Genomic DNA, 17,615 nt, shown 5'->3' with positions numbered 1-17,615 from the left:
GCTTTCGTGAAACTTGAACGAGACTTGTACAAGCAGACAGATTTTTATCGCCCCCGTTGAAAAATCACGCAGCATTTTTGGAGGGATCTGGAGGGTTTTTTGATGAATCGCTGGCTTTGCAAAAGATAAACGCGGGGTATCCACTGAAGAGCGCCTGACTGGGATACGAATCGCAGACACGTGGCGCTTGGCAACCTTAGATTTACTTTCAAGCGTTCGCCTTTTTTGCCGAGCCACCCGTTTTCTTCTGCGGTAGTTTTTTTTTTTTTTTAACGAGCTAAAAGGCTCCCGCATCGAATCACAATTTTATATTCCTCGAGATGAAAACGGGGGTAGCGAAAAACGTAGCGTTACTTTTACCGAGCAACATTCTCCTTTCCCATTTGTTCTTGCTGCTTTAACTTTCAGTGATTTTTTACGCGACCCTGGGAGAAATAAAAGATCCCGCGGATACTTGTTCGAAGGACAACGGCGTCCTACGAAAATCTTTTTGACGGAACACCCCAATAATTCACCCTTTAAAGCGCAACTTTTTGCCGAGCACTGGAACGTATAGCTGTACCCAGCGGGATTAAACGGAAGCGCAACATGCATATTTCACCGGCAAATAATGGTGGGTTTTTAATTTAAGTTTAAACTGCACCGCGCGAACTCGATGCATCAGCGTGACGGGATCGTGACAGGAAAAAAAATACAGTAACCGACGTGCAAAAACGATGAAAATCCGCAACCTCGGCGGAGCATGCTGTCTACCAAAATGTCTGCCTCATTATTGTTCTCTGTGAAGAATTAGTTGGGTTGCTGCGAAATGGGTTCCGCACAAGTTTGTTCTACGGTGGTTCAATGAGGGTCCTGGAGAGGTAGAGGAAAAGGAAGATTGGGTCCCCAGGGTGTTACTGTGAATCAGAAATGGGCAAACATTTTACTGAAATACAAATCTCGAATAACGAATAGGGTAATTGTGGGAGAGGCGCCGCACCCTCGGTATTTCAGGGTTATCGGTAATGAAATACAACACTGTCGATTTTATTTGCTTTAGGCTGTTCGTTTAGGTCAGATTAATAAGCGAGAACGTGTGAAGAAAGGGTCCACGGTATAAATAAACAGCCCTCCAAAATATCTGCCTTTATTGTTCCCCGAAAGAATCCACACGGTTCCTTCGGGATGAACCGTACATAGGTTTCGGCGATGGAAACGAGGTGAAACGGAGAATCGCGTGCCGTTCGAACGGAACGATCGAGTGGCCCCTCCAATGTGCGGGTGCAAACGAAAATGCGAAAGCAACGGCAGTGCGTAATTGTCGATCGATAGGGGCGATAGCAACGGGTCGCTTGAAATATCGTAATCCTCTGTCCGGCGTTACCTCGGTCTTGCCTTTATCTATCGAGAATGCCGCGCGATAACGAGGCTCGCCCCCCTATCAAAATAGGAACGATTATTTGTATTCGTCGGAATATAGGCGATTATCGTGGCGAATACCAAGTGCGGCGCGGCCACGTGGGCTTGCCGGCCGAAAATAAATTCGCTCTCGATCAGCGGGTCGTAAAAACGGCTGATAAACCCTGTGAACTTCGTCGCGAGGGCAGAAGTTTAAGTATCGCGCTGCCGATCGATTCGCTGGCGGGTGTCACGCTGAACTGCCTCAGCGATCAAGGTTGGGCTCCACTTTCCTCGTCGCGAGGTTACTCTGCCGCGGTAATGAAAGACAATATCTGAAGCTCGATTCCACGCTCGGAAGATCGAGGGTAAATGAAACAACCCCGTGAAGAAAAGGTGACAGGGATCGGCGAGTATTATTATTCCATAGACTTTCAACTAAAAATAAATTGCAACTCAAACTGTCAGGGAACGGCAGCTAAACCAAAGCGCAAACTTCGCCGCCCTTCAAAGCAACGACTGCGCGGTGGTGGGTTCGTAAAACCGTAAACTTCCTAATGGAGCAGAGTAACCCTCGGTAACGAGCAAAGTGCACCCGACATTCTACAATACCTTAGCTAAATATCGACTTACGTGCTAGTAAGGCCCGTGGTGTAGGTAATCAGAGTAACTAATCGATTATCACTGCGACAGCTCTCGCTGATCCGCGACCACGATCTTCGTCTCGACGAGCGCATCGCGAACCGCGAGCAGACTTCGTCGCTTCTCTCACAAATAAAATCTACATCGCTCGTAAAAAAGTGTCTCTCCCTGGCTGACTTGGTCTCTACGCTGGCTGAACGCGTTACATTAAAACCACCGCTACGCTAAAATACGAGAAACTAAACTAGTAAGAAACTAGTAAGAAACTAAATACGCGTCTTACGTTTCTCTCTTCCTCCCACGGTACATTGTCGCTTTCCCTTCGTCCTCTATTTGGTTCACTTCCTTAAGGCATACGCGAGCTGGGGATCCAGGCTCGATGCTTCCACGATCACCAGCAAAACGGCGCTCACAGTGTTCGTCGCGGTGTCCGTTTGAATCGATAGCGCAAATAAAAAGTTCCCGCGCGAAATCATGAACTGAAACGAAGAGACTTCGTCTTGGCTTGTTCTACGATCCCTGCGCGCACGCGGGGAGGAACATGTCCCTGCGGGGAGCGTAAAGACGCGTTCGACGGCGCGCAAGTTTCCGCCGACAACGAAAACGCGACACGCGGCTCGTGATCGCGTTTCGTTTGAACAGGGATGACCCCTCGAACGGTCTTCGGTTCGCAACCGTAGGAAGATGTGTCTCGTCGCGACTGGGTCCTGCGCGGGGAACGTGGAACGGTCCAGGGGTTGAAAAGTTATGGTGGGTCGTCAGGGTTAAATCTTAAGCAACGCGTTGTACAAAAATATCAGCTTCCCCGTGTCCGTGGTGTGCATCAGCTTGTATCTTCGGCTGGTCATCCTGTCGATCAGACTTTTCGTCTCCGCCTCGCTGTGGTGAGAGCTCCAGCGTATGGAGAGGACGGATATCCGCGTCGTCTCCCAGGGGATCGTGTCGAGCACCTGCGGCCAAACACAACCCCTGTAATCTCCCCTAAGAAGGAATCTGTAGAAATCCAGGGATTCGTTCAGCGAATAATCACCTGACCGTCTTGAGCGTCCGGGCTGTCCAGACTTAAGTAATCCAAAGTGGTGGCGCTGTAGGCCAGCAGGACGCTGTACAAGGGGAAACACTTCAATCTCGTGGTTGGCAGACCCTCGTCCGATGACACCAGACTGTTCGGACCCTCCCCCAGTTTAGTGACTTGAACCTCTGACTCTTGGTGATAAGTAATCTGAAATTCGAGGACGCTCACTTCGCGTTGTGAACCTCTCTTGCTAGAGAAGATCGCCGGAGCGTCTGCTAAACTAGATTCAGTCTACTATTAAACACGTGCCTCTTTGGTATCCTTATCCGTGCTGAGGCAAGCATGGAGGACTCTAGTTCTCGGGTTCCTGGTGCTCCTGTGAGCCTCGAAGAAGCTCCTGGGATCGGTGAGCACCAGAACGCCCCTCCAGCTTGAATTTCGCTCTAGCCAGCCGGTGCTGGAGACCGCTCCTATCTGCAAGCCAAATGATTTCACAAATCTCTTTAGTAACAGAAACTTAGAAGCTTCGCGCAAACGACCAGGCCACCGAGTTGCGTTAGAGTGAGAACAGGGAAGCCTCTGCCTGACGAAACGCTCACTCACCCTGCTGATATACTCTACGTAGACACCCTCGCGCTTCTCCTCGGTCAGGCTCGACACGTACCTCTCCTCCGAGGTCTGGGTGGCGTTCAAAGGGTCCTGCTGGGTGGTCGGCTTCAGCTGCACCTCCCTGATGTACGCTACCAACTCGGGATTGTCCATGGAGACGCTGTTCAACACGTAGTCCCTGGTCATGTTAGCATCGAAAGCCTGCCTCCTGCAAACGGCCACGTCGGCTTTAATGCGTGTACAGGCGGTAAGCTGCTCCTCGGTCGAGCCAAGCGGTGGTCGGGGGTGGCTTACGGATGGACATTTCTACTCTCTTTCTCTAGCCCTCTCTCGAGTTCTCTGTTTCTGGAAGACACGTCCCCGGTGGAGCGCTGCTGTCCAGAAAGCATGCAGGATTTTTGGGACGAGGCTGCTCGAGGAGCAGCAGCAGAAATTGAAGGGGGCGAGTGGTAGATGCGGGTGGTTCGGTGACTTGGGAGGTGGAATAACTTGGCTGTAGTTGGAGGGAATATATCTGGCAGTAAGCTGGTCGTGGTCGATTGAATTACTCCAGCGAATAAAGTTATGTTATTCAGACGCACCGACGGAATAGTAATGGAGGCTTGAATGTAATTAGTGCAAGGTAGATGGGGACTTGAGATGTTTTAGCGAAACGTGGGGATGGATGGAATCTGTGCGAGGTAATTTGTTAATTAACGTGGCATTACGATCTCGTCGATTAAGCGAGCTGCAATAACGCTACGCTCTTCTGTTGAACAAACAAGATTCATGGATTACCTTGGATCAAGTATTGTCAACAAGGCTCCGGCTATAGATCAGTTAGCACCGCTTCGTCAAAGGCCACGATCAAATATTTGACTGTCTATGATACCGCTGTACGGAGATAAGGCTGCTTGCGAAGAGCTTTGAAATCAAAACGACGACGGGATAACATTTCGAGCAACCGTTCGGCACACACAGATGACAAGGCGTTAATTGACAAACTTTCATGCTTCGCTGCGAATTAACGCGCAGCCACAACAACCCCGCTCCTGTCGAGACCGGCTAGTCAATGAGAAAGGGGAAGGTAATAAGGCTGACGGGGCGTTTTTAATCGCTCATTTAATCTGTTGCACCGCGCTTCTGTGCACTCGATGAAAAGGATGATAAAAAACAGAGAGGGAGGGAGAGAGAGAGAGAGAGAGGGTGGAAATGCCTAGCATAGACGGCTCGTTGAATTTGAGTCTTCATCTTTACAGGGCAACAAAATTTTTACGTCCCCCTGCTCGTTAGAAAATAACGAAACCGTGCAGCTTTCCGTCGGAATGCACTCGTAAAACCTGGAAAAAGTATCTCGCTCGAAGGAAAGAGGTGAACTTCAAACACTTGCACCGCCGTAATAAGGTCCTGATCAGCGGAACAGTGGCAGCAAAAACCATTCTTTTCATTCGACGTTTATTCGATTGCCAAGTCTCGTAAAATAATGCTAAGTGTTGGTGAAGTCGTTCATTGATTTACGATCAAGCGAAAACGGACCAAGACGAGCGAGTCGCCCGGTTCGCCGTGCGGCGATGCAACGAGCATTTTCCAGCACTTCGCCGCGGCACCGGTAAGCGGTAGCAAGAAACTCCACGCAGCAGTTAGAAGCACCTTTCTTTTACCTCGAGCAGTCGGCGAAGAAATTTACCTCAAGGCCGCAGCCTCGCTCCAGACGAGGAGCAAGGCCATGGCGGTGGAAAAAGCGGCGAGGAAGGCCAGGCAGGGGGCCACTCTTCTCCACCAGCTTTTCTTCTGGCTGGATATCGTGCTCCCCGACAACGTGGAACCCGTCGGCGGCTGCAGGACACCGGTGACCGGTGGCATCCCCGCGGGGGCCATTCTGCAAACGTGAAACCGTCTCCTGTGAACGTTCTGCTGGGCTAACTGCCGAGTAAACGGGCTCGGGGGCCGATGAAAAGTAAGTGCTGCGAGATAGGACAGTGGAAGATGTTGCTCGCAGGGGTTGAAGCTAGAGCAAACGAGGGGGGAGGGAAAAAAGTACCACGTGGACGTTGGTTCGTTCCGAGCACACTACCCGGAGGTTACGAGCTTTCGAAGGGGCGCGACGTCGGTGAGAGTACCTAAAGTTCTATCGCGATTAAACTTCCCGCTTTAATGGAGCCCTCGCTGTTTCCTTCGACGTCTGGTAACTTTGGAAGCAGAGTCCGCGGGATGTACGTTTATCGTGTCACGTCCTTTTCCCCTTCAAGTGCCGCGGAATTATCCCCCAAGTGTTTAGGGGACGCAGGCCCAGACACAGGCCGCGACGATAAGATCGTCGCGCGTGCAGGGCTGCGCTGTGATCGGAGTTAATGCAGCGTTTAAATTCAGCCGACCGGCTGAAAGCTCGAATGCATATTACATCGCAGTATGTAGTAACGAGATAACGGGCACGAGAGATCCCACCGCGATTCGAAAGGGAACTCCGTTCGATCGCCAGGGAAGGAATATGTACTTACAAGCGAGCGCGCGGAAGGTGAAACTCTTCAACCGCTCAGACACGTTCTCCATAATGTTTCGATGCACATTATCGCGGAGCGCGACTCCCAGTGGCGGATTTAACAGGGCGGCCGATCAGCAGTTGCCGCCTGGGCCCTTGCCCAGAAGGCCCCCGTTTTTTTAAAAAGAATTATGATTTTATCCAAACTATATATTTTTTTGTACTACCTCACTGAGACAACACTGTATTACGAATTTTCCTTCCACCCTCCTCCCCAAATCTGCCCCTTAACATTTCATGCAACGCAACGGGCCGCGAATACAGTTATTACAAAACGAGCTAAGATTTGCGAGGCTTCTATGCAGCACTGGTCTGAATAAAATAATCACCCATTCAGCACAGAATCTATTCACGATCTTACGCGAGTCTCTACAATCTCTGTGGTAGCTATGCTGAACTGATCAAAGAGTGAAACGAGGAAGGAAGAAGATTGATTACACGAATCAAGGCTCGAGCAACTTCAACGAACGATAGACGAAGGAAAGTGAAATGAACGCGTATTTTCTACTTAGGTGTGCATGTACATCGAGTATCAAGCCACTTCGACAAGATCGATCGAGCTTGCGATACACGTTACACGGGGCCAGTGGATCTCTAAACTTTCACAGTGTGCTGTAACGTAATTGCATCTAAAAGTTGCCAGGCTGGTGCAACGATCTCTCCTGTCGCTGTGCCCCCGTTCCCGATCGATTCCCGTAATTATCGCGGGGGTAACATCGTTACGACTTTGATGCATCGCGCAAGAAACCTTGAGAAAAAACGGCGGCCAACCGTGGCTGCTCGGCAAAAGGCGCCCGAGCAGAGGGATAAACGGAGGGGTGATTTATTAGGGTTTTATTTGGGACAGCGGTGGCAAAGGTAAGAACAAGAATCGCGGCGAGGGGGATGAAAAGCAACGGCAGTTACCAGTGCAAACATTTTTCATTCGCCTCTTCGCGGCGTTCCATTTCTGCATAATACATTATGCAGTTCGCTCGCTTGTTCTCGACCTCGGGAAACTTCTGGGACTTCCTTTTTCGCGAATCCCACCCTTCTTTTTCCTGCCACCCTCCCCCCCGTGCTCTCGGCCAAGATGCTTGCGAGAGGCGCCCGTTCCTCGCACTGACCCGCCGTTATAAAAGCAGCATTAACGCGGCAACAATGTTGCTGCTTGGCGAAAAAAAAATATATTTACGCTTGCGAACGTCCATTGTCGCCGCGACATTGTTCCGTGCACGTGGGCGGGAATAATGTTACAATCTTGACCTGTTGAGGGACGAAGGAAGATTTATGGAGCTGCTCGTGTTCGTGTCTTCATCCCCTGTTTTCTGTCTCAATCCCAATGCTCGTCGTTAGGAGAAAATTAGAGAGAAAGGGGAGAATAACTTGCAGTTAGCTCTAGAGGTGTTCCGCGAGGTTCTAAGCGACGTGCTCGACGGATCGATAATATTTACTGGCCATGTTCTTGAAACGGGAGAAGCTACTGTGGCCTGTAGCGCGAGTCGGCAAAGTTCCCGGGTAGTTTGCGAACAACTTAGCGAGATGCGGACAAATATTTATATATTTATATTTGCGTTGCTATCGCTGGCTCGACGAGTGGGAGACGTTTCAATTTATTAGTAAGGCACTTTTTGTATCTCTCGATCTCCGACGAAGCTGGCCGAAGATAAAACAACGAGGCCCTGGGAACTGCAGGGCAACTTTTCAGCTCCAACACTTGCGCGTTGAGCACGGAGAGCGTTCCATATTCCAGCGGGCTCGTAAAGCAGAAAGGTGTGCACGCCAGCCGGCGCGCACTTTCTAAGCGATTTTTTTTGCAGGTAGTATCGCGCGTGCACGCCCACGCAACTACGAAAAGAAGCAAAGGAAAGACCGCTGACCGGCAGGATTTATTTCCGCGTCCTCCTACACGCGAAAATGACAAAATGCCAGGCGAACAAAGGGATCCATTTCTATCCATCCGAGTGAATCCAACGTGGCACCGTGGCGGGGGCGAAAACAGAATTTCGCGTAAAGATTCTACGGTCTATGGTTCTCTATGGTCTGTTTCGCTAGTCCATTTTCAATTCGATAAAATAAATATGAAGGGTGAGGGGAAAAGCGGGAATTGTCCATTATTTTTTTTTTAGTTTAGAGCATATTTTGTCGGTGGCGACTGGGACTGCCGAACTGTCGAATCAGAAGTGGTTATAATGTTCAAATACCCCGTAAGATAACGTTAGAGATTTGATACGCTGATTAAAAACAGGAAACTGAAAGAAAATACGGAATGTCCTCACTCTTTGGCTAAGCATAAGTTTCTCTCATCGAGGTAGAACAAGATATTATTTAAAAAGAAAATTATACGAGAAAATTAAATTCATTCAACCTTGTTTCTTTACCGATGGACTTAAAGTATTATTAAAATTTAACTCTCTCGATAACGCTGTTTTGTGGCATTCCCTGTTTTTAACCGACTTCAAAAAGAAAGAGGTTCTCAGTCCGAGGTTTTGTACGTACATTTGTTAGTATGTATTATGTTTGTCCGCGAATTTCTCCGTCACTACTGGACCGATTTTTGTGAAACTTTTTGCGTTTAGTTTAGCTTCAATCAACTTAGGTCGTGGACGAAGCACGGTAAAAATCGGTTCAGTAGTTTTGAAGTTACGCAAACAATAATAAATCCGTTTCATTATTATCGGAATCTAGTAAACAGTACTTTTTTTACGAGCAGCTCCTTTTGTAGGCCAGCCCATATTTTTAAATAAATGTAGTTACACAACTTAAATAACTAAAAAAAGTAAAAATTAAAAAAAAAATAAAACCGACTTGAAAAAAAACAAAAATGCACTGAAAAGTGAAAAATAAATTTTTTCCTCGTTTAATCTATGACTTTCAATTTTTTAAGTCGGCGCCAGATTTACACAGTGCAAATGACGAGGCGCCGGCATAAAACAAAATTGAGTCATACATAGATTAAATAAGGAGAAAATTTATTTTTCACCTTTCAGTGCATTTTTATTATTTTGAAGTCGGTTGTAATTGTTTTTGTACTTCTTCCCCCCTTACTCTTCATATGCCAACGCGGCACAATACTCTCCAATGAACTCAATACTGCAATATCCCTCTTCTTCCCTACAAGTTGCGCAATCAATGTCTCTTCCATCTCGCACCTCCTACATTCCACTGTGCACTCTGCAAACCAAAAAGGCCTTTTATTCTTCCCACACCTACGTCGTTCCAACACAGCACGCCGCTGCCTCCGCGTGAAAGTGCACAGCGAGCAAAAACAAGCATCGCGAGGGCAACGCCGTCAGAAATTCCGTATCGCGAAAGGAAGAAGAATCATCGAGAGGGGAACGCGTTACGCGGAGCGGCACGCGCCGTGGTAGCCTAATTTCTGCGAGGATAGTTAAGAAGCTGAGAGCGTCTCGCGCGTTGAACGCCCTTTAAATTAACCGACCCAATTGTTCTGGTGGCTCGGTGTCTCCCCCGACATCAATTGCCACGTGAAAGGAAAGATCGTGTCGCCACGATTCTGCAGGCTGGTGCCGTTCGCCCGTCACCGTCCCGATCGACCGAGGCTTTCCCTCGCCACCCGTCCCGAGGGGTGGCCCCCCCCCCGTCTGTAAGGAAGCTCGTCTTACGATGGAAGCCGCAGCAGTTTCCGTGCTCGAGCCGACGAAAGCCCCCGGGGTGGCGTCGAAAGACGCGGACAAGTCGACGGGGATAAAAGCGGAAGGCTCGAAATAATAGATCGCATTGGTGCAACGGGAACGGCTGCGTTGCCTTTCGAATGGGGGCTTTTATGCTGCTCATATGCTTCGCCGGGGCGCGATCATGTCGCTCATTGTTCGCCGGCGAACGCCGCGGACTGTTTGGACACAGCGCGATGCCACTGGTTAATAGAATCCATTGTCGTCGGACCTAGTTAATCGGAGGATTTATTGATTACCAAGCTGAGACGGAGGCCTGGCGTGACGAGCGGCTGGAAATTCTTGAAAATTCCACGCGACTGTTATACTATGCAGCCCGGGAGGAAGTCGCAGATGCAACGTTGATGATCGAAGTTTTATTAAAACGCATTGCATGCAGATTGCACGTAGTTGTTTTGCCGCAGTGATTGCAAAGCTGTTGCGTGCTGGAGATTGCAACGGCTGGTTATGTGGCTCAAGTTTCTCTGGTGTCTCGCTATTTGGGTGGATTACTCGTGCCATTGTTCGACCACTACAAAGGGAGTCTAATTAATAGAGGAACAGAGTCGAGAAATAATGGTTTCATTCAAGACTCGTACAATTTGCCAGCATGGTTTCACGATACACGCAGACAAATCACGCGGATTCAGGCGTGGATGCTGAGACGCACATTTCCGAGCGACCTTTGCGAGGCTCGCGAGTGGGCGAAAACACAAGACGACTACTTTTATCAAGGATTTCTACATCGTTTGGGTACACGTGTAGTAGCAGGATCCCAAAAGCATTGCAACTAATCCTCCATGCGCGAACAGCGGCTCAATCAATGTAAAATCAGACAAATTGTTGCTAAACCGAGGGAGGCTGACGAGAAGCAAAGAAAGTGGTACAGTAGGCACTCGTTATAAGCCCGTTTATACCATGCGTTGTACGCCCAGGGTGGCCACCTCTCCGGTTTTGGCCCGGAGACTCCGGGTTTTGAACAGGGTTGCCACCTTATCACCATATGGATCCCGCAGTGCCACACATTCTAACCCGGAGATTCGAATATAAACCCGGAGATGGAAAAAGCAAAAAAAGTTTTGTTCCTGAATACCCGGAAAACAGATGTGCAATTATTTTGAGCTCAAACAATTCAGAATTTACAAGTTTGTTTTTTTAATTAATAACTTTTATTGTATATAAAATTGATACCATTCTATAATACCACAATTTTCTATTACCTCTTTTTTGTCTACAACCCGGAGATTTTTCCAGTAAAACCGGAGCCCGGAGATTCACTTCAAAACTCGGAGTCTCCGGGCCAAAACCGGTATGAATTTTATATACAATAAAAGTTATTAATTAAAAAATAAACATATACTTGTAAGTTCTGAATTTTTTGAGCTTAAAATAATTGCACATCAGTTTTCCGCGGACGAGAGTGAGAGAACCCGAGAACGAGCGAGAGGCTCTTCTGGTTCCTCTCGCTCGCTCTTGGGTTCTCTCACTCGCGCCATTGGCCGCGCGGAATAGTGTCCGCAACGCGCCGTACGCTCGCCGCCAGTCCCGTTCGTCGAGCTCATAACGAGTGCGTACTGTACAGAATTGAACTTTGACGAGCGATAACTGCCTCCAAGTAACTATTACGAACAGCACAATGACCGAGAAGATTTGTGCGTGCAAGAAGTGGAGGAAGAGCAATGAATATAGGCGTGAATGAAGCTTCGTAAAGACAAAGTCCCATCAGGAGTGAAACGACGAGTCGTGGAAAAATATTTCGTCTTCTGTTTACCTTCGCAGCTCGTTTCCCATCGAGCTTCCACTTTTATTCGAATCGAACATCTCTCTTTGAGAATGAGTTCCCCGAGTTACTGGAATTTTTATCGAATCAACTTGCTCGAAACATGAAATATTTATGACTCTCTACACAACGGGAATGAAAAGCCGTGGACGAACGCATCTTGCCTCCGCCCGTTGCCGTTCCCTCGAAACTATTGGTAAACTCCGCTCCATTCATCGCGTTTCACGGTTCCGCGCCCGCCAAACGGTAACATTGTGTCCGACACGGGCAAAAACGGATCCGAGGATCGATTTTCTTTCCAGTCACGTCGGCCCGGGCGATCCTACGAGGATCAAGAATATCAAGATCAGGGAACCATTTAGAAGAAGCCATTAATCATCGGGATTCCATTTCCGACCAGCCTGAGCCACGAAAAACGATACTCCTCGAGCAAACGCGGCGATCCTTCGTGCCGGTGCGCGAGGTTGCCGAACGAAGAAATTCGGAGAGGATTCCTCGCGGGGGGAGAATCCCGAGAGATCGGAAACTATGTAGCACTACCTTCGCTTTCAAGCGAATTATGAAATTACGACCGGGTAGACTGTAAACGAGTTAGGAATTAATTTACAGCAGTGCCGGAGTTGAAGAGTCGAGGAGTTTGCGCGCAAATTGGGAAACTCGTTCGACGATGAATTGCTTTCGGTTTACGCAGGACTTGTTTGGAAACAAAGAAACGTGGCTCCCTCATATCCATGCCAGTGAAACACACAGCTTTCTACGATGCCTCTCCTCGGTGCCTCTCGATCCCAGCTGCGGAAGCAAGAACTTGGATAATTGGAGACTTTACAAGCAGCTACGAACGTAAACACCAAAGTATCACTGCGAAGTGTGAATCTCTTTTCTGTACACAGGGTGTGCCGAAATATCCGATGAAACTTTTCTCTCGGCACTACTATCCACAGCATTAAGGCCGTCGCGCATTTGGACGAGGCGCGGCGAAGGGAACCGAAGAAATTAATAATTAACCCTTAACTGGTATACTGTATTTGGCAAACGTGACTGGTATACTGGGGTCGTGGCAGACCCCAAATAAAAAAGGACACAGAAATTTGTAAAGTCCACACTAGAGCAACCACTATGAATATTTTCATCTTAGGTGACGTATAAAATAATAGAAGCGTAGAAAGTTAAATTATTATTATAAAATTAATTAGAAATTCAGTTTACCAACTTAGACAACCGAAAATTGTACATCGAACTTTGGGTGCTTGGGGTCACGAGCAACCCCAGGATACCAGTTAAGGGTTAATTAATTGTCGCAGCGCTTCGGTCGTCTGTTGTTTATAAACAACTTTCTCTTCGTATCGCCGCGCTTTATTCATCGCCAAGAAACAAGCTAAAGCAGTGCGATTAAATTTCTGCGTGCGACACTCGATCGTCAAGAAAATCGGACTTGAATGTGCGCGATCCCACGCGAGGACTCCGTGCAATGGGCGTCATTGCAGGCATCCATCGTATTTACATACAATGTGTACAAGTTATTACATATTATCAACGCAGACACTGTTCCTCGCTAGCCTACTCTGTAGAAAGTCTCTCCAATTAAATAAAACGGGTAATCGTTAAAAACTGAGGTAAACTGCTCGGTGTACGTGTCTCGCGCCGCACTTTCAAACTTCTCATAGCCGATTATCTCGAGAACGGAACGTCGCGCGGAGAAGCCGAAATCCACGTTTTCGACTGGTTTCTCCTTAACGAATCGGTTCGCGTTGGTTCGCACCGCGTTTATTAGATCGCGACGGTCAAGGGACTGTGTGTCGTTGCGGGGACGCTGCAGCCAGGTTACGTACTTGGTTTTCACGGGCTCCATGCCGGTCCAAAATAATTCGCCTCGTGGAAAGGAAGAAGGTTCAGCGGTGCGCGGCATTCACGTGGCTGCGTCTCGCACCCCGTCGCCCGGAAGACATCGGCCGGGCTGTTTCACGAGGCCACGAGCATCCTCTCCTCCCGACGCCGCTCGTCCACTGCACTCTCCTCACTCCTGACGGTTTATTCCTTGAAACATCGGCCTCGCGCCGGTCAATTCGCTGCGGCCGACGATAAAAGCGGCGTCGAGGGACGCGTCCCTCCGACTTCTCTCGCTTTATAATCCGTCGGGCAGCCGCGGGCTACGCGCTCGTCGCCTTCTTTCTTCCTCGTTCTCGCGCGTCCCTCGTCGAAGCGGCGTGGAATCTTCGCCTCTCCCCGAGCCAGCGACGCGTCCTCTGTTAGAAGGCAGCCGATGCACGTCGAGGAGCAGGTACTTCCCAAAGGGTTGGCCGTTCCCGGGGAAGGGAGCGAGCGGCGGAGACGGCGAGCGTCCCAACGCGAAACAATCAACTGGGCGTCGCGGCTCGCGAGGTCGAAGGAGTCAGGGAACAAAGAGAACGCGCGGCGACGGAACAAGCGTGCCAGCAGAGGAGACCCGTACCGAAAGTTTATTAGCGGCGCGCGGCTGGATAGGGACGGGAAGTCGGCGAGCGTGTGTTGTCGAATGTCGCACTGCAGGCCAGCCACACACGAGTTATACAGCCGTCCCCGTCGCCTCTGCTCTCCTCCTTTCCTTTCTTTCTCGCTCCCTGACCGAGACAGCTCTCCCACTGGCGCTCCGTTTAGCCGGCTGTCCCCCAAGTGCAGGCGACCACGACAACCACGGCGATCCGGCCGAGAAATGCCAAAAGGCGCGCGCCCGTGTACGTCGCCCCGGGTATTCGAACACGCGTCGAGACGCTGGATCGTCGAAACGTCGGCCACGGAACCGGAGGAGGAAATGCAGGCGTATATACTCGTCCCGTGGCGAGAGCCGACTGCCCTCCAGCACCTGGAACGGCTGACGGTATATAACCGGGTACAATGCCTCTATATCGGGTGTCCTTCTTTAAACACCGGCCTCCATCAGCGTCCTCCTTGCTCTATCCCCTTCGATCTCGCGCTCGCCTCGCTCGCCCCTCTCGCTCTCCTTTACGCGAGGACATTCCGTGCTCTACGCTCTCCTATTAACCGGCCAGGTAGACGCCAGCGGTTCTCAGCTGGCCAGGTGAACCGCACCTGGGGCGCCTCCGCGCGTTCTCTCTCCCCTCCTCCCTTCTCCGCCCCTCCCCACGCCGCGTTAGCGGCCGGCTCTCGCAAGGGGTGTTGTCTCGACACGAGGGACACGGGTCTACGGCTATGGTCATCGAGCACCAACCTCGTCCCCACGACCACGTCCGGCAGCCTGGTAAAGGCGTTATCGATCCCTGCCAGACTCGTGGCCCGCCTTTGTGTCCCGCCATTTCCTACCCAGGAAACACAGACCCGCGCTCCGCTTTCTTGATTGATCGGGGGTGGTCCGAGGCTACAGGAGTTTAGCACCGCGAGCATCACGAGCTTCTTTATCTTCTTTACCTCCCTCGTTTCCCTCGCCGGTCTTTATTACGGCCGCGGGGATTTGCTCCTTCGAGGGACGACAGGATCTACGGGGAGGGGATCGTTTCGCGTCTGCGAGAGGGATCCTTCCCCGCGGTCGAGAACTAGACGCGCCACGCGCCAAAATTCAACTTGCAACGCTCGCTCTTCCGGCACTGTAGCGGGGTGGAGGGTGAAGGGAACAGTGGCGCACTCGGGATTAATCTTGAGGCAGCCGAGTCGAACGGATGAAAATAATTTTAACACTAGATCTACTAAGGGCGGTTAAAATGACTTGTTTGGCATTTCTTCATTTTCAGTACAATTTTGTTTTCTCAAATATTGCGTGACTTTTTCTAAAATAAGGTGAATGTCCCAATTTCTGCTCGTTTAAGAGGTTACTCGTCATAAAGAAGGTGTACAAAATTTGTTTGCGATCAAAATTTGCAGAGTAATTGATTAATTCTTTAATCATAAATCAACCAATTCAGAAACTATTTAAGAAACATATTTCAATCACCTGTTTTCTATTTAAAAATAATTAAATATAGTAAAAAATATCTACATCCAGAGCACAATACGGTATCTGTTTTTTTGTTATTAAATAAGAACTTTTACTGCAAAAACTATTTTCTGCCCAATCATCGAATACCAATAGTGTCGCTGTTCCTTAGTACAACCAGCTAGAACACGGTCGAAAAATTATGAGTCTCTCATTTTAAAAGTTTTTCGTTGCTTATGTTGCACTTTGATTAGCCCAAGCTCGTGCAACACTCGCGTGAATGTTCAAATAATTTAGATTTATTTCGTTTGCTTTTTCTTTAAAATTTATATGTAGTATACCTACATATACCGTGATGGGTCGTTTTGACCCCTCATGGAACGCAAGTAAATGTTTAATTTCAGAAGTTTCTCTTATTATTTTCGTACGGTTCAAATACATATTTAGAAAACTATGTATATTTTCATACATATACGTTGCACAAAAAGTGCCAGAAGATACATGCATTATGTTTGCTCAGTTTTTTCATTCTTCCACCATACACATATTGCGATGAAACGTAAACGGTGTCAAATAGCATATTGTACTAATAACAAAACGAATAATATTTGTGGTACATGTAACGAACGAGTCTGTGATACATGCTCTGCTAAAATAATTGTAACTTGTAAATAATATCTTTGAATTTTATGCGTAATTATTTTCAAAATTACTATCGTTATTATATTATTACTATTGTTACTATTATTGTACAGTTCATATTCAATTTTCGCTCATAAAATAGGAAAATATATAAAACAGAAATAAAATGCAATATTATTTCTTAAATGACTTGTTAATTTAAAAAACAAGTCATTTTGACCCCTCCGGTAGAGGTAGGTATGCGTCAATCGTTGGTTGTTCTAGTGTTAATGATTATAAAAATTTATTTAAAGAATGACATACAGGTTTCTTTTCTTATTGCAAAGCTTCTTCCTTGGAGGGTGTCAGGGCCACTTTGCCTCCTATCTGGGTGCACAACTGAAAGGGAATTTCAAATTTTCGAATTTGGGGGTGTTAAGGCTCAGCCCAAGGGTTATTTGAACGGGGTTGGCTTTTTTTCCAAATTCCTTTCCAACCTTTCTAGTTCGCTGTCCCATCGCTTTCGCAGGATTTAAAGGGTGGTAGTCCGCGGCGGGTGTTTATCGAGACTTAAGTCCTGTACGTGCTGAAACGACGTTTCCCAAAATTGAAACGCGAAAATCGAGTCGATTCTGGTGAAAGAGCTCCTTTGAGGGCAGAGTCCTTTGGCAAATAGCTGCACTTTTAAGACACTTTACATAGTCACGCCTATGCGACGCCAGTGTAGGTAAGCTCGCAGGAACGGTATGTGAATATTTCATCGAAAGGTAAAGGTGTCTCGCGCGACCGGCTCCCAGAGATGGAAATTTGGAGAAATGGATCCATTTTCTTCCGAGTTTATCCGAAATATCTCTTCGGAATTGATGGCCCTCGCCGACAAAGGAATATCCACTGAGTTACCGTTGGCGCCTATGCATTTCCATTCCAATACATTTACCCCGGGCGTACAGTAACGATCCCGCGGTATTTCAACGAAATCCATTTTTCACAAGTCCCTCGATTCTAAATTGACCATCCCGAAGCAGGGAGGCCTCGGCCACCTTCACCGAGTTCCACTTCAAGCGAAACTGCGAAAATAAATGGGACGCGCCGTAAATAATTTCTCGCTCCCAGACTTCTTTAAAATAGAATCCTGCCTGCGATCCTTACTATGCAACACAGCGCTCCACGTGTATACGTGCGATACAGGGCGTCCCACAACGCGCGGCACCTGCTTCGCAGACGCATCCGTGAGCTTTAATACCGAGCAACTGCCAATCGGCTAGTGTAAACCGAAAACGTTTCTACCGTGATCAATGTCCCTTTTCAGGGAGCAGTTGCATAACACAATACTATCCCAACCTAGCAAGATAGTGCCCCAACGAATGGATAGGTCACCTGGAACTAATCTAACCTCGAGTTTCCTCGACTTCCACTTGGAACCTCCTAAATCCACTGCTTGCTCAACACCCATATACCAACGCATTAGCCGAGGCTCCCAGGGGAGTTCAAGGAAC

At 48.4% G+C, this 17,615-nt stretch overlaps 1 protein-coding gene across 2 annotated transcripts; it reads right to left on the bottom strand.

Annotated features, from left to right (window-relative positions):
* Positions 1-2,286: 2,286 nt before the first annotated feature.
* LOC143369210 (protein Star) lies at positions 2,287-14,429 on the bottom strand. Of its 2 annotated transcripts, XM_076812845.1 has the most exons (6): positions 13,424-14,427; positions 5,310-5,501; positions 3,638-3,851; positions 3,344-3,508; positions 3,050-3,241; positions 2,287-2,969 (listed from the first exon to the last, which is right to left on the bottom strand). In XM_076812845.1, the coding sequence occupies exons 1-6, from the start codon at positions 13,498-13,500 to the stop codon at positions 2,784-2,786; spliced, it is 1,026 nt and encodes a 341-aa protein (XP_076668960.1). In that variant the 5' UTR covers positions 13,501-14,427; the 3' UTR covers positions 2,287-2,783. The 2 variants fall into 2 exon arrangements, with proteins under 2 accessions (XP_076668960.1, XP_076668961.1); XM_076812846.1 differs by lacking the exon at positions 5,310-5,501 and having other exon boundaries at positions 13,424-14,429.
* Positions 14,430-17,615: the final 3,186 nt, after the last annotated feature.

The sequence above is a fragment of the Andrena cerasifolii genome, chromosome 5 (assembly GCF_050908995.1).
Source record: "Andrena cerasifolii isolate SP2316 chromosome 5, iyAndCera1_principal, whole genome shotgun sequence".
Lineage (NCBI taxonomy): Eukaryota > Metazoa > Arthropoda > Insecta > Hymenoptera > Andrenidae > Andrena > Andrena cerasifolii.
The sequence above is the reverse complement of the archived record's forward strand: the minus strand, read 5'-3'. Positions and strand labels throughout refer to the sequence as shown.

What these genes read in the sequence shown, in the direction of transcription:
- LOC143369210 (XM_076812845.1), bottom strand. Translation starts at nt 13,500, where the DNA reads ATGCCGCGCACCGCTGAACCTTCTTCCTTTCCACGAGGCGAATTATTT. An exon ending in AGCGAGGCTGCGGCCTTGAG is followed by an intron (nt 3,852 to 5,309) that starts GTAAATTTCTTC and finishes GGCCGTTTGCAG; the next exon opens with GAGGCAGGCTTTCGATGCTA. An exon ending in ACGTAGAGTATATCAGCAGG is followed by an intron (nt 3,509 to 3,637) that starts GTGAGTGAGCGT and finishes TTTGGCTTGCAG; the next exon opens with ATAGGAGCGGTCTCCAGCAC.